This window comes from Phocoena phocoena, chromosome 13, assembly GCF_963924675.1.
Source record: "Phocoena phocoena chromosome 13, mPhoPho1.1, whole genome shotgun sequence".
NCBI lineage: Eukaryota > Metazoa > Chordata > Mammalia > Artiodactyla > Phocoenidae > Phocoena > Phocoena phocoena.
Genome location: NC_089231.1, coordinates 90,086,560 through 90,102,572, shown reverse-complemented (window position 1 = coordinate 90,102,572; position 16,013 = coordinate 90,086,560). Strand labels below are relative to the sequence as shown.

Here is a 16,013-nt window from a genome sequence, read left to right as displayed (position 1 = left end):
AGTGTGCAAGGTGGCCCAGAGTGCTGAGGGGCAAGGCTGGAGTAGAAGGAGGTCTCATGGGCTTTCTGTGCCTGGTGGGGAGGGGGTTTTATCTTGGTGGTCATGGGGAGCCATTGATGCATTTTCTCTTTAGCCCTGGTGTTACGGCGCGTGGATTGAAGGGGCAGGCCAGGTCATAAGGTACACAGGAGTGAAGAGGGCTGGACTAGAGATATTTGAGAGCCGAGGACTTGGGGATCTATAGATTTGGGGACAGGTGCAGGAGGCATGGCGAACTCTGGTTCTCAGGGCTTGGGGTGGGCTTATGGGGGAATAGAACAGAGCTCGGGTTCCGAGTAGAAGCAGGCCTGGGAGCCCTACCCACGTGGAGGGCCTGGAGACTATGGGACACTGTGATGTGGTAAAAAAAAAAAAAAAAAGTGATAGTTGATAGATTCTCAAGAAGAGAAGTAAAAGAGAAGTGGGCACCCTCAGTGGAGGCAGCAGTGCCATGGAGGCCCCAGTGGGTCATTTCTGAGGGAGAGGATGGCCCACAGGGCAGAGAGGCCAAGGAAGGTGAGATTGGATGCTGCCAGTAAGAAGACGTGGGTCCTAGAGAGACAACGGTGTGTGTCATGGGGGAAGAGGTGGAGATGGGCGTGAAGTGGCCTGGAGTGTTTCTGTGCTAAACGGATGGTGCAAGAGGATGAAGAGAGTTTGACGACAGGGTGTGAGGGGCGGGGAGAGCAGGGCAGAGCCTGGCTGTAGAGGGGACAAGCTGTGGAGGGATCCAGAAGGCCAGAGGGCACAGGTTCCTGCCTGCCCACCTTTGCATTTCTCTGTGAGGCTGAGAGGAAGGCCGTGGGGCTGGAAGGACTGGCTCTGGCATCTCCTTGTTTGTGGGTTTGTCTGTGAAATTGACTGGATCAGGGTGAAAGCTTTTCACAAGGGGCCTGCACCACGTGACGCCTTGGAGATCTTTGGGTACCCATCAGGACCCTGCATCTTCCTGGGGTGTGTCCAGCTTTGCAGCCTCTCACAGGCTCCTGGGCTTTGTCTCAGAATCATCTCTGGCTTTTGCTCTTTCTCATTCCCAGGTGGGTGAAGAGGGACAGTTACCTTCCCGTGGGTAGCCACAACCTCAAAGCAGCTGCCAAAGCCAAGCTGGGCTATGACCCCGTGGAACTGGACCCCGAGGACATGTGCCGGATGGCCACTGAGCAGCCCCAGGCACGTGCCCTGCCTCACTGAGTTGCCCTTCGGCTGGCGGTGGTGGCCTGCTGGGCGCCTCATTGACCTTACTCTCTGATATTCTCTCCTTAGACGCTGGCCACCTACTCAGTGTCAGACGCAGTGGCCACATACTACCTATACATGAAGTACGTCCACCCCTTTATATTCGCCCTGTGCACCATTATCCCCATGGAGCCCGATGAGGTCAGTGCCTCTCCTGGCCCGCTGCCTGCCAGGGGTGGTCCCAGGCAGCTGATGTGGACGCAGCCGTTGGATTTTGGTGTTTGGCTGAAAGCTTGGCGTTTCCCCCGTAGGTGCTGCGGAAGGGCTCCGGGACGCTGTGTGAGGCCTTGCTGATGGTACAGGCCTTCCACGCCAACATCGTCTTCCCCAACAAGCAGGAGCCAGAGTTCAGCAAGCTGACAGATGATGGCCACGTGCTGGATGCCGAGACCTACGTGGGTGGCCACGTGGAAGCCCTGGAGTCGGGCGTGTTCCGCAGCGATATCCCCTGCCGGTTCCGGATGGTGCGCCCCTCCTGAGGCTCCTAAAGCAGGGCCTCTTCCCGCCAGTGCTGTGGGCGGACCCAGGAAGGACCCAGCCCATAAGGGCTGAAATAAAGCCCTCGCCTCGTGGGCCCCTCGCCAGCCGTCCTTTGTCTGGCCTGCCCTTTAGGGTGCTGTAGGGCGAGCACTTGGCTCCTTCTGGAGCATTCTCTTTGTAGCGTCCCACCTGAGGCAGGTTACTTGGTGCGAGGGCATTTTCCTCTCTTACTCATGTCCTCTTTTGGTTGTTTGTGTTAGAATCCTGCTGCCTTTGACTTCCTGCTGCAGCGGGTGGAGAAGACCATGCGTCACGCCATCGAGGAAGAGGAGAAGGTGCCCATGGAGCAGGTCACCAACTTCCAAGAGGTGACGCACAGGGGGCTGGAGGGGGGACAGTCTGCTTACACGCCTCGCCTTGCACATTGGCTTCTTTCATCGGCATGTTTATTGTGCAGCTATTGTGTGGTGGCGCTTGGGCGCCGAGACAGAGGACACGGGGCCTGGTCTGGTCTAGTTAGGACAGGAGAGCATGGTGCTCGCAGTGAGTGACTCGATTTGGTGAGGTGGGAGAATTTCACAGAGATGGCGAAGGCTTTCGGGACAAAGTGGTGTGATGTGGGAGAGAGGAAGGCAAGTGAAGGGTTTCGTGCCAGTTTACCTGAACTGTATTTTGTAGGCAATGAGGAGCCATTGGAGGATTTTAACCTTTTATTGTCAAGAGACTTTAAAAAATGATGGTAGGAGTTCCTACAAATTACAGGGCAGAATATAGTGACTGTAAAGTCCATCACATAATGGTTAGAAAATGCCATATGCAAAGCGTGTCACATGACTGGAGGCCCCAGGCACCTCCCACTTCGCTGTCCTGTTCCTTTGGATGCGGCACATCTTGGGTCTCTGTCAGGTCCTGCTCAACACTTTAACATCAGCTACTTTAGTACTTTGCAGTTCTTACCAGTTCTAGGATTGATTTCAAGAAACGCCTTATAACAGATTCACCAGGCAAAGTTCAAACAAGAACGTGTGCACATGCTCTGCAAACTATGAAGTACTGTGCAGCTCTTGTCAGCTGCAGCTATCATGTACTTTGGGAACGCTCTGTGAACCAACTTGAGAAGAAGAGAGTCTAGGCTGAATAACAAATAGGAGTTAAAGAACAACTTGAAAGGAACAAAGTTACTACTTTCTTTTTTGAGGGGTTGGTGTGGGGGTGGGCACAGCAGGCGGGATCTTAGTTCCCAGATGACCAGGGGTCAAACCCAGGCCTCTGGCAGTGAGAGCACTGGGTCCTAACCACTGGACCACCAGGGAGTTCCCAAAAGATACTACTTTCACGTCCAAGAACCAATGAAATGAGTGAGGAGTGAGGCTTAAGGTATGGTAACTGGAGGGACTCCAGACACCTTAGTGAATCTGGATGTGAACTCTTTCTAGGTGACAGGTAGTACGTCTTAGCTGTCTCCAAAGTCCCTGAAACTTCTCTATAGGGTGGCCCAGGGTCTTTACGGGAAGGGCAGCAGGTTCACCTTTTTGTTCCTGAGTGATCATCCGGGCAGTGGTATGATGACAGCTGGTGGGAGGCGTCAGCTTGGGGCTCACAGTGACGTCTGGCCTGTCCAGGTGTCATCCCCTGTCATCCCAGCCTTCCGCCCCTTATTTGGGTCGTCTTCATCTTCCCTCCAGAGCAGCATTTCAGAGCTTGCCTTAGCACAGAGATGGATGGGGGATTGTTCTCCAAATGGCTCATTTGCCTGAGATTCAGTTAGAAACAATAAGTATTACGTTTCTGGTATTTCCTGTTCTACTTGATAGATGTTCCTTTTAGTCATTTTTTCCTTACTAGTTTGAGTTTGACTTCTTTGGAGGGTTTTAAGGAATTTTTTAATACTAAGGGCAATTTTGCATTCAAGTGATTTTCTAATGTGACTTTACCAAAGTTAATGTATTTCATAAAAGATGGCTGCCCTTCTGATTGATGTTTTTCTTCTGGTTAATTTTTGCATAATTTAGATGTTTTCCAGTTTATACTTGAATGTCTAGAGATTGGCAAACTATGGCCCATAAGGCCTGTTTTTGTACAGTCAGCAAGCTAAGAATGGTTTTCATATTTTTTAAATGTTGTAAAAAAAATATGTGATAGACTGTGGCCACAAATCCTGAAGTATTTATTATCTGGCCCTTCACAGAGGTTTGCCGACCCCAGATCTAAAGGTTTTTTCTAGCCAGCCTGTCTAAGAATGCCAGTGTATTCAATTAAGTTATCTAATGGGTGTTAGATAACTCCTAAATACAGTAGTTCTCAAATTTTAGTGCTGCATATACATTTTGGATCAAATAAGTACATACCTAATGTTCTGGTTTAACTAGGTGTTACATTTGGGGAGTGAATAAAAATAAAACAAAAATACGTGGCTATCAGAGCCTGTTTATTAGCCTTTTATAGTTTCAGTGACTGTTTTTGTTTTTTAGGACAATATTTTTATTTCTAGAAGCTCTATTGGTTCTTTTTCAAATGTGCTTTATTTCTTTAAAGTGGACTTTTTCTCTTGCTGTGTTTTATTTACTTTCTAATTTTAAAGTTTTTTGAAGTATAGTGATTTATAATGTTTCAGGTATACAGCAGTGTGATTCAGTTTTATACATATATATATATATACATATATATACACGCATACATATGTACATACACATGCATATATTCTTTTTTCTTTTTTTTGCCTGTGCCGCGTGGCTTGCAGGATCTTAGTTCCCCGACCAGGGATTGAACCCATGCCCCTGCAGTAGAGGTGCAGAGTCCTAACCACTGGACCGCCAGGGAATTCCCTATATATATATGTATTTTTTCATATTCTTTTCAATTATAGGTTATTACAGGATATTGAATATAATTCCCTGTGCTATACAGTAGGTCTTTGTTGTTTCTCTTCCTGTGTTTTAGATTTTTGGTGTTTATTGTCTTTAATTAGCCTCATTTTAGCATGTATACTCCAGGAGGTTACTTCTCTGATGTTCTCAGGGGTCTCCTCCCACTGTGTCTGCTCTCAGTCACGGTGGGTGTTTTTTCCCCATGCTCAGCAGTTTTGGAATGTGAATTCCTCTTCAGTAGGAGGACTGTCAGGTAATTTTACAGTTTCTTCCTGGTTCCACAAAAGTGACACAGGCCTGATGTCCCTTCTTATCTGGTTCCTTGGCTGGAGGGTCTCAGTCTTAGTGGAGAGTTTAATGCAAATCACAGACCTCTTAGCACCCGTGATGACAGATGCTCAGGGAAGATGCTTTCTTTGCCCAGAGCCCAGAATGCACATGGTTTTGGTGAGCAGACTTGTTCTAGTTTATTCTTTTATGGAGGTGGCCTTTGAGAGTCCTGCCTTTATTTGGGGCTCTGTGTTTTGTCTCCCTGTTGTGTGTAGCCTGCCCCTCCCTGAGGAGGCATGAGAAGTGTGAAGGAAAGAGCTCACAGCACAGGCCTGAGGCCGCTGACCTCGGAAAGGCCTGCTGCTCGGCTGCCCTCGGCGTCTGGGAACGCGGGTTCCAGCAGGTTTCTCGCTTCCCTCTGATAGGAAGGCCTCACGGAAGCTCAGTTGCTTGTGCAAACAAGGTGGTCTGTGCTGAGCACCTGCTTTCCTTTTGGGAGTCCGGGTTTTGGTCCATGCAGGCAGAGCTGCTTACGTGAACGGCCCCCAGTAAGAACCCTGGGCAGTGGGTCTCCACGAGCTTCTCTGGGAGACATCGCTTCTCACGTGTTGTCATGGCTTGATGCTGGAAGAATTCAGCTCATCCAAGCTTGAGCCTGGGCTCTTCCCCATCGCCTTTTTCCTTTGCTGATTGAGCTCTGTGTCTTTTCCCTGTGAGTCACCAAACCTGGGGATGGTCTTGGGGACCCCAACACAGGGCCTGGCCCTGCCAGGCACCCATTGAGTCAACTCACTGCTCTGGTTTTGAGCCTGCTCATCACTTTTGTTCTCTGGGGATGACTTAGAAGCTCAGAACTGCATTTACAGGGATAGTTTTCACATTTCATTTAGGATTTCTAGGTGTTTGGCATTAGGAGGGTTTTTAAGCTAATAACCTTGGCTGGAAACAGAATCTGATTCATTGGTTTATAAAGTAATGCTGGAAACAGTCTAGCGTCACAGTTCAGAGCAGGTGTTTAGTCTAAGAGGGCCTGTTCTTGAGCCCATACTCACCTCTTGAAACTTCTCATCCATCAGATGAGGGATTGCTGGGATGTTGATGTTGTGTCACACACCTGCACCATGGGGGCACTCGGGGCACCCAGGAAGTATGGCTCTTGATAATGTAGCTGGGTCCCCTACTTGCTAGCAGATGGGCCGTGCCATGTGAGGCCACAGACTCTGCACTTTTCTCCTGAACCCCAGAGTTCTTTGGGGTGGAGGCTGCTACTTCCCGTGATGCTGTCTTGTCTTTTCTTGCAAGTCCCCTGCACCTCCAGGGCCTGGTGTTGGTGCCTTTCATCTGTCGTCCGTCTGCAACCCATGGTGCTTTCTCTGTCACTCTGTACAGTCTCCAAGTTTTCGTCTTGGTCGCCAGCCTCCACTTCTTTCCCCTTTCTCTGTAGGTGTGTGATCAGATTAAGGCCAAGCTCACCTCCCTGAAAGATGTTCCTAACCGAATTGAGTGTCCCCTTATCTACCACCTGGACGTGGGGGCCATGTACCCCAACATCATCTTGACGAACCGCCTGCAGGTGAGAGAGATTCTCACATCAGAATCAAGCTCTTTTGCGCAAACCCTAACTGCTCCCTTCCTGTCCCCTCACAGCCCTCTGCCATGGTGGATGAGGCCACCTGTGCTGCCTGTGACTTCAACAAGCCTGGAGCAAACTGCCAGAGGAAGATGGCCTGGCAGTGGAGGGGCGAGTTCAGTGAGTGTCCGCCCTGGGCGGGGCTGCTCAGCAGGGAGCCCAGCAGGGGCTGGGTCTCTATCACACACTCTCTTCCCATCACCCCTCCCAGTGCCAGCCAGTCGCAGTGAGTACCATCGGATCCAGCACCAGCTGGAGTCAGAGAAGTTCCCTCCCTTGACCCCAGAGGGCCCAGCCCGGGCCTTTCACGAGCTGTCCCGCGAGGAGCAGGCTAAATACGAGAAGCGGAGGCTGGCAGGTGAGCAGTTGGGACAGCGTGCATCTCCACAGACTGCGTTTTCTCTGACTTGAGTCTTCGTTGGGCTGTGTTGGTGTGTCACCCCTTGAGGTCAGTCGAACCAATTGTTGAACTAGATGAGACCACTGGGAACTAGTTCTTCCTATAGGCTTCTTTTTGTCATTTATCCTTCGGTGCGTGTTCAGCTACCAAACCCTCCTTGTGGTCTTCATGTGTTTGGTCCGTTCATACGGGGCTGCCTTTTCTTTGATATGCTTCACTAGCACATGTCTTTCTGAGTTTTCTGCTCCTTTGCATTAACCTAAAAAGCCACGTTTGTTGGCATCCATTGCCTAGCTTTCTTGGCTGTGTCCAGGAGGCCTGTCTGCTGTGTGGAGTCTCACGTGCCCCCCACTCTCAATTGTGCCTCAGATTACTGCCGGAAGGCATACAAGAAAATCCACGTGACCAAGGTGGAAGAACGTCTTACCACCATCTGCCAGCGGGAGAACTCCTTCTATGTGGACACAGTGCGTGCCTTTCGGGACAGGCGCTACGAGTTCAAAGGTCTCCACAAGGTGGGCCTGACCTTTGTGAGGTCGGAACAGAGTCTAGTTTCTGAGGTGAAAATCCTTGCTTGGCACTGTCTGGGTGTGTTACTCCCCACCTCTGGGCTGGTACCTGCATTCAGACAATAAATGTGCAGTTGTTCTTAACTTTGAAGAATTAAGGGCTTGGGGCCTCGCAACTATTCTGAATGATTGCTTTTAAAGTAACTATCTAGAGCAGTGGGTCAGCAAACTATGGCCGGGCCAGCCATTTTTATAACTAAAGTTTTATTGGAACTGAGCTGCATTTGCCCGCAGCAGAAACTGAGGCCTACATGTGTACAGTACACACCATGTGGCCCTTTACTTTGCCAACCTCTGACCAGGAGGAGTGAGGGGGGTGTTTTCACTGACATGTTTGATCCAGGATTAGGATTAGGATTAAGGGAAATACATAGAAATACATAGCAATACCTCAGTTGTAATATCAACAAATAATTGTGTTCTCTTTAAGCAAATCATTTTTTTCTGAGAGACCTTCCTTCACTGCTAGACTCAGTGAGTCTTCACATCCCACCCTGCCTTGATAGACTGTCGTCATTGTGCTTTATTATTATCATTTTTAACTTTTTTGGCTTCTTATGATAAAATATACACGACGTGAAATGTAACATTTTAAGCGTGTAGTTCAGTGGCATTGAGCAAATGCACGTTGTTGTTCAGGTATCCCCGCCATCCCTCTCCGGAGCTCTTCATCCTGCAGAGATGAAACTCTGTTCTGCCTTAACAATAACCCTCCATTCTGTACCTTCTGTAGACTTTGCTCACGCTAGGGACCTCATATAAGTGGAGTCCCACAGGATTTGTCCTTCTGTGACTAGGTTATTTCTCTTAGCCTAATGTTGTCAAGGTTCATTCATGTTGTAGCTTATGTCAGAATTTCCTTTTTGAGGCTGAATAATATTCCATTGTATGGACATAACACATTTTGTTTATCCAGTCATCCATCGGTGGACAGTTGGGTTGCTTCCACGTTTTGGATATTGTGAATATTTCTGCTGTGAATTATTCACCCATAGTGTACAGGCATCTCTTTGAGATCCTGCTTGCAGTTCTTTTGGGTATATATCCGCAAGTGGAATTGCTGAATCGTATGGTAATTGTATTTTTTTTCTTAAAGGAGAAAAATTTTATTTTACTTTAAAATTTGTTTTTAAATATTTAATGAGTTTCAGAACTCTTTTTTCTTTTTTTAAATTAATTAATTTATTATTTTTGGCTGTGTTGGATCTTCGTTTCTGTGCGAGGGCTTTCTCTAGTTGTGGCGAGCGGGGGCCACTCTTCATCGTGGTGCGTGGCCCTCTCACTATCGCGGCCTCTCTCGTTGCGGAGCACAGGCTCCAGACGCGCAGGCTCAGTAGTTGTGGCTCACGGGCCCAGTTGCTCCGTGGCATGTGGGATCTTCCCAGACCAGGGCTCAAACCCGTGTCCCTTGCCTTGGCAGGCAGACTCTCAACTACTGCACCACCAGGGAAGCCCTACTTCTAAATTTTTAATTAATTTATTTGGTTGTGCTGGGTCTTAATTGAGGCTCGCTGGCTCCTTAGTTGCGGCATGCGTGTGGGATCTAGTTCCCTGACCAGGGATCGAACCTGGGCCCCCTGCGTTGGGAGTGCGGAGTCTTAACCACTGGACCACCAGGAAAGTCCCGGTAATTGTATTTTTAATCTTTTGAGGAACCACCATACCTTCTCACTTTATTTTAATTAAACTATTGAGTTACTCGTTCATCTGTCTGCCTCATCAGAGTGCCGAAAGTGTAGTGACTGTCTTGTTCTTTAGAGTCTAACATATTACCTGGCACATAGTAGGCACTCAATAAATTTCTTAATTTTGTTTGTTCTTTAAATACCAGACCTTTAAAAGAATTTCTTCTCACATTGGACGGGGAATTTGCTGAAATATTTATGGCCTTCTTTGCATTTCTTTATCAGTTGCTCTTACTAGGGACCTCTTGAGTAGCTCTTGTTTCCCTAGTTAATAAGACACAGATGGGCCTGGCTTCTTGTCCTAGGGTACCTCAGGACGGCCATTCGCATCACGGAAGCTTGGCAGTGTGGTGTTGCAGGCCCCCCACCCTTCCTATTAGCGGAGACTCGCTTCATTTCGATGGAGCAGGGGGAGCTAAGCTGCCAAACGCCAGCCTCACAGCTGCTGGGGCTGAGCTGGGGGAGCTGAGCTGTCTGTTGGCCTCCTTGAGGCTCAGCGTCCCGGGAGGTACAGCCTGTGTTGACACGAGGGCCAGGTGTCACCGTGTTGAGCCTCCCACCCCGACCCCGGCTGGCACTGGGCGTTCCTGGGGTCCTGCGTGCCCCCTCCCCACCCCCTCAGCACTAACAGCCTGATGTCTTCCCATGTGATACAAATCCTGGGAAGCCTTTCATTCGCTTAGCACATTTACGGAGTGCCTGTTATGTGCCCGACATTCTTCTAGGTACTGAAAAGGTGGTATCAGCTGGGGGAGTAAAGGTGAAATGTTCTGAGATGCAAGGGGAATGTCCGGTGTTTGACCACTGTGACAGCATGTAGCCTAGCAAATGGAAAGAAATGCTGCTCGGGCAGGAAGTGAGTTCATACGCCCCCGAGCGTCCATGTCTGTCACCGTCCCTAGTGGCTGTGTCTACTTTATTGAGGTAACATTGTCGTGGGATAAATCTGACCCTTTCAGGTGGGCAGTTCTATTGATTTTGACAAACGCATACAGCTGTGTAACCACCACCACAGTGACGAGAACATTTCCTTTGCAACCAATTATAGTAGCACACGGTCCTGGTTAGCGTTGCGGTGTCCATCTTCCACCGCTTGGTCTAGTGTCTGGTAAACAGTTGTGTGTTCATAAGTATTGGCTAAGGGGTAAATTGTTATTCTAAGATGTTGCCTCTAATGATGTGCACTTTGCTTTCAGTCAGTGGTTTGTGAGTTATATAGTTTGAGAGACCCTGTCACTCAGCTTGTCCAGTCTATTAATAAAAGAGTAAATGGAATAACAGGACTTGGACTGGGAGCCCCTGGGCCTCTAGTGGAGCGAAACCCCTGCCTCTGTCACTGGTCTTCAGGTGTGGATTTCATCCCCTTCTCCAGGTAGCTGCTGGGTTCTGGGTTCTGTCCCAGGAGGCTGAAGTTGCCCCAAGTCTGAGGTGTCCAAGTGAGTTGTTGCTGTCATAGAGTATTTTCTCCTAGGCCATAGTCTCACAAGAAACAAAAATGTAATATCAACATATTCCTTTGTGTTCAGCACTCCTTTCAGGATATCTGTCTTACATGGGGCAGTTCTAGATTGAAGGTGATTCCGGATTGGTGAGAACCAAGCGTGCCGACCCTGTGAGGAACAAGTTGTCGTTTCCGTGTTAAGTTTCTCGGGTGTGATAACAGTGTTGAGGTTCTGTAGGAGAGTGTGCTTGTTCCTGGGAATTGTCTGCTTAGGTACTTAGGGGGCTCTGGTCATGAGAGCTACATCTTTCCATTGTTTGTGCCGAGAGAGAGAGAGAGAGAGAATGGAATAAAGGAAATATGGCACAAAATATCAACAGTGGCCCCTCTTGCATATGGTCTTCACTCTACTTTTTTTCAAGTTTCCTATAGACTGGAAATTTGCAACATAGTAAACCTTGGGCCACTGGCCATAGAGAATGTGAGCTGGAAGAGTGGGGGATGATCAGCCTGTGTGGGTCTCAGGTGTGGAGAAAGAAGCTATCTGCGGCGGTGGAGGTGGGAGAGGCAGCGGAAGCAAAGCGCTGCAGGAACATGGAGGTCCTGTACGACTCCCTGCAGCTGGCTCACAAGTGCATCCTCAACTCCTTCTACGGCTACGTCATGCGCAAGGGGTAGGCTCCTGCCCGGGTGCCTGGTGGGGCCGGTGGGGCTAGTGGACTAAGGGAGGAGCTGAGATGCATGGGGCCCATGGACACGAGTGAGAGGGGAGAGGCAGGGCCCCAGTTCAAGGAATGTGGCCGAGCAGGTTGGGTAGGGGTGGAGGTCACGCTGGCTCAGAGGGTCCTGGGCATCAGCGGGGTCAGTACTGCTGGGCATGTTCTTCTGAGCATACTGGGCTGCAGACAGCGGTGTGGTAGTTTCTGGCATACGACTAGTGAGGGGTGTAAATAAAGCCTTCTGAGAAGTCGAGAAAGCCAGGGCCGGGTGTCCTAAAGCCCCATGGAGACTGTGCCCGTGATCAGAGGCCAAAGGGGGATGAGGCAAGGTGGGGCCTGTGTCCGTTGGACCGACAACCAGGTGGGTGGGGGCCTCGGGAGAGCAGGTGATCGAAGGTGAGGCCTAGCCCCTGTGGTTGGAGACTGGGAGGGTCGGCATGGCGGCCTGGAGAAGGGGAAAGGTGGTGATGGGGCCAGGGACTGGTCTGAGGGGGAGAGGCCTTGATTCTCTGTTACTGCTTTTTAATGGCAGAGAGGGAGGGGCTGAGAGCAGGGCTAGAACCGGAGCAGAGTTCCCTGGGGCAGGAGGGCCTGGCCTCAGGTCGCTTGACACCTCTGAGACCTGGTGTGAACACTGAGCCAGGTGGGCTGGTGTTTTCCCTGAGAAGTCGGGATGAGAGTGGGCTTTGGGAAAACGAAGGAGGCATGAGACGGTGCTGGGGAGAGTGGGAGGGGACTCGGACACACGGCCATCTGGCTGGTATTGAGAGTCCTGCTGAACTGAGGTTGTGAGCTGTTGCAGTGGCAGCATGCTGCATCCTTCCAGAACTTTCCTGAGCGGAGCCCTGCACCTTGAAGTAGGAACAGAGGAGTGTCCTCAGCACAGAGCTAAATTCCGCCTTAGTTCTTCCCTGCTTCAGATGTCCCCTCCTCCCAGCCCCAACTCTAATGACCCTCTAGAGGGAGCCCCTCCCACCCCCTCTGCTGTGACTGTCCCTCCCAGGGCCCGCTGGTACTCCATGGAGATGGCTGGCATCGTCTGCTTCACGGGGGCCAACATTATCACCCAGGCACGGGAGCTGATTGAGCAGATCGGGTGAGTGCTGCACTTGGTCAGCTGCTGAGGCTGGGTGGGCCGCGGCCTGGTGGGGAGGCCGGATGGCTGGGGGAGAGAAGGGACAGGTTGATGAAGATAGAGCTGGAGAGGGGCAGGTGTTTCGTTCTGTGGGTTCACGACCAGGGGGAGCCTTGTCCACTGTCAGGACTTGACAGGGGGTTCTTGCTCCGTAGGCGTCGATGTCCACCATCCATGTGGTCTCATTTTTCTGTTTCCCTGAAGGAGGCCCTTAGAGCTGGACACAGATGGAATATGGTGTGTCCTGCCCAACAGCTTCCCGGAAAACTTTGTCATCAAGACGACCAGTGTGAAAAAGCCCAAGGTGACCATCTCCTACCCTGGGGCTATGTTAAACATCATGGTCAAGGTGAGCCTGCGTCTCCAGTGAGGGGCTACCGTCTGGGCTTGGCTTCCTCGTGCCACCGCTCTGACGGGGATTTGGGAAAGGGGGCTGGGCTGGCTGTCACTGACATGCTCCCATCCTGACTTCAGGCCTCCCCGTCTCCAACCGTCAGATTGTTTTTCTCTAGCCTGAGCATCTGTCCAGAAAACGCTATGCTCAAAAGTTACCTGAGTCTACATTCGCCTTCAGTGTAATACCCAGACTTACAGAAAAATTGCAAAAATGGAATAGAGAATTTCTGTATATCCTTCAGCCTGCTGCCTTTAATGTTAAGTAAAATCTTTTATAAACCGCAGTGTAATTGTCAGAATTAAGAAGTCACCTTGGCACCACACCGTAACTCAACTACAGCTGTATTTGGATTCCCCACTTTTTGTGCACTGCGTTTAGGCGTCCTGTCTCCTTAGTCCCCTCCAGCCTGGCAGCCCCTTGGTCTCTCTGGTCTGTTATGACCAGGACACTTCGATACTGGTCAGGTGCTTTGCTAACTGACCCTTAATTTGAATTTGTCTGTTGTTGTTTGTTATTAGACTGAGGTTATTTGGGGTTTTTGGAGGAACACTCCAGAGTACATGCCCCGTGTTGGCATTCTGTCAGGGCATGGTGTCGGGACCTGCACTCCTGCTGCCTGCTGGCTTCCCAGTGTCACGTTATTGGAGTGAGCCAGTGAGTCCACACTCCCAGGAGGAGTGGCAGAGTCTGGCCACATAGCAAAGCCACCACTGTAATTAGTAAAGACAGTGGAGGAGATACTTTTGAGATTCTGCAGATGTGCCGTTTCGCTTGGAACCTTCGCCCCCTGGTTTTAGCGCTAGCAGTGGTCTCAGCAGTGGTTACAGCAGGCATCACTCTGCCCAAGGCGACTCTAGTTCCCTCATTCCTTGAAAATTATTCATCGGAACCTTCTGTAAGGAAGAGCTGTCACCCTTCCCTCCCACTTATTCCCTTGCTTGTCACTTTATTGAGTCATTTGTTAGGTCAGTGTGGGTTTGCGCATGTTTGTTCTGTTGGGCCACAACCCACTTCTGTCCTGGCATGTTTTGTTACTCAGCTTGTTCCCCTTTGGCCGCTGGGGACTCCTCCATATTCACCCGCGTGTCCTTGAGACATGCCCCGTTCTGGGGTTTGGGTTTGGCTTTTTTTGGAGTACTTTCTTACTTCCTGGGACTACAAGACACTCCAGCCTCATCTTGTATTTCCCCTGTCCCACCCTGGAATCAGCCATTTCCCCAAGGAGCCTGGCTTCCTTTTATTGGAGAGTGGTGTTAGAAACCGAGATGGGGTCTGAGGTGTCACTGCTGCTCACAGCAGATTGGCTAGGAAATGTGTGTGTGTATAACCCTGCACACATGAATGTACGTTTATTTCTCTCTTTATCTGCATATATATTTAAAAATATATAACATGAGTCTATTGATATATCCAGCTCCAATCTATTCTCTTTTCCTTACTAGTAACTTCTTTCTCCTGTTTCTAGTTTTCCTAATGTATTTATTTGTTCAACCCTAGTATTTGTGTAAAATAGGTTCAGAACCATGTGTCTGTGAGCAGTAAGCTCACCAGCTGCAGTCGAGTGTTTTATCTTTAGTCTTACACCACCCAGGTAACACAAGGTTTGCCAAAGTTTCTTAAGCCAGCCCTCTGGCAGGGTTCTGTCATGCAGCGATAATGAAGTTAAGCTCGTTTGTCCCAGTCTGCAGGCTCTCTTGGGGTCACCCTAGATCCTGGTTGAATGTTTTTTAATTTGCCTACAGTAAAATTCACTTTTTTACAGGGTGCAGTTCTGTGGGTTTTGATTCACACATAGAGGTGTGTGTCCACCACCACAGCGCAACACAGAATAGCCCACTACCCTGGAGGTTCCTGGGTGCTGCCCCTTTGTTGTCAGCCCTTCTCCTTACACCCAAACCTGGCTCCCCAGCATGTCCTTTATGTGATAGTTTTGCCTTTTCCAGCGTGTCCTATGAATGGAAACATGCGTGTAACTTTCTGGACCAAGCAGGATGCACTTCATTTTATCCACGTTGGACACGTGTCAGAACTTGATCCCTTTCTCTTGCCAAGTGGTGTCCATTGTATGGAAGAGCCCCAGCTTGGCTGATCTGTCTACCCCTTGGAGGGCAGCTGGTGGTTTCCAGGTTTGGACGATCACAAGTGAGGCTGAGCCCCTCTTCACTCTTGCTGTGCAGGAGGGCTTCACCAATGAGCAGTACCAGGAGCTGGCTGAGCCTTCCTCGCTCACCTATGTCTCCCGCTCAGAGAACAGCATCTTTTTTGAGGTTGACGGACCCTACCTTGCCATGATCCTTCCAGCCTCCAAGGAAGAAGGCAAGAAACTGAAGAAGAGGTAGGAATCCCACAGACTTTATGCTTAGGAAAGGAAATGGATAGACTAGGTTTAACAACTCCTCCAGGAAGTGGACCAGGAGCCAGGATGGGAACAGACCTCAGTTCTAGTTTTTTGGCCTTTTTGATTCAATTTGGAAAGCTGTTCTTGACGCTGATGCTACCAACTCTGTTCTCCACCTGTTATATTCTGGTTCTACAGATGGCAGGGCCTTAAGTCATTTTTAGTTTGGAGAAGCATAAACCTCAGGATGGAGAGATGTTTGCTGCTTGATGGATGCTAGAGGGGCGGGTAAGAGAAGGAAGAAGGCCGAGGGCGAGGAGAAGCAGCCAGCATCCCAGGCTTTCCCTCTCTGCTGTGCTTGCCTGTGTTTCTAGGTATGCCGTATTCAATGAGGATGGTTCCCTGGCTGAGCTCAAGGGCTTCGAGGTCAAACGCCGTGGGGAGCTGCAGCTGATTAAAATCTTCCAGTCCTCAGTATTCGAGGCCTTCCTTAAGGGCAGCACCCTAGAGGAGGCGTATGGCTCTGTTGCCAAGGTGGCTGATTACTGGCTGGACGTGCTGTACAGTAAGGTAAGGCCACCCTCCTCACCTGGCTCTGAGGGTCCTGCAGTCAGAGAGGGTCCTGGTGAGCAAGGTGACAGGTGAACTCAAGGCTAATAATTCTGATGGGATCCCACTACTTCCTTAGTTCCAGGGCCTCTCAGAATCCCCCCTTAACTTCTATATCCAGTGACAGAAACAGTGAAGGAAACAAATAGCATGATAATGAACGAATTGTAAGCTGTTTGTCCTCGGATAGGCCCCCTG

General features: G+C 49.9%; 1 protein-coding gene across 1 annotated transcript in view; it reads left to right on the top strand.

The window, feature by feature from the left end:
- POLE (DNA polymerase epsilon, catalytic subunit) overlaps positions 1-16,013 on the top strand; it is a 54,231-nt gene that overhangs the window by 11,987 nt on the left and 26,231 nt on the right. The window contains exons 13-25 of the mRNA XM_065890100.1: positions 1,077-1,209; positions 1,303-1,416; positions 1,527-1,739; positions 2,016-2,123; positions 6,337-6,465; positions 6,540-6,642; positions 6,734-6,880; positions 7,292-7,437; positions 11,143-11,291; positions 12,340-12,432; positions 12,676-12,820; positions 15,046-15,203; positions 15,581-15,776. Of these exons, the coding sequence (XP_065746172.1) occupies positions 1,077-1,209; positions 1,303-1,416; positions 1,527-1,739; positions 2,016-2,123; positions 6,337-6,465; positions 6,540-6,642; positions 6,734-6,880; positions 7,292-7,437; positions 11,143-11,291; positions 12,340-12,432; positions 12,676-12,820; positions 15,046-15,203; positions 15,581-15,776 (1,834 nt within the window). The remainder of the gene's footprint in view (positions 1-1,076; positions 1,210-1,302; positions 1,417-1,526; positions 1,740-2,015; positions 2,124-6,336; positions 6,466-6,539; positions 6,643-6,733; positions 6,881-7,291; positions 7,438-11,142; positions 11,292-12,339; positions 12,433-12,675; positions 12,821-15,045; positions 15,204-15,580; positions 15,777-16,013) is intronic.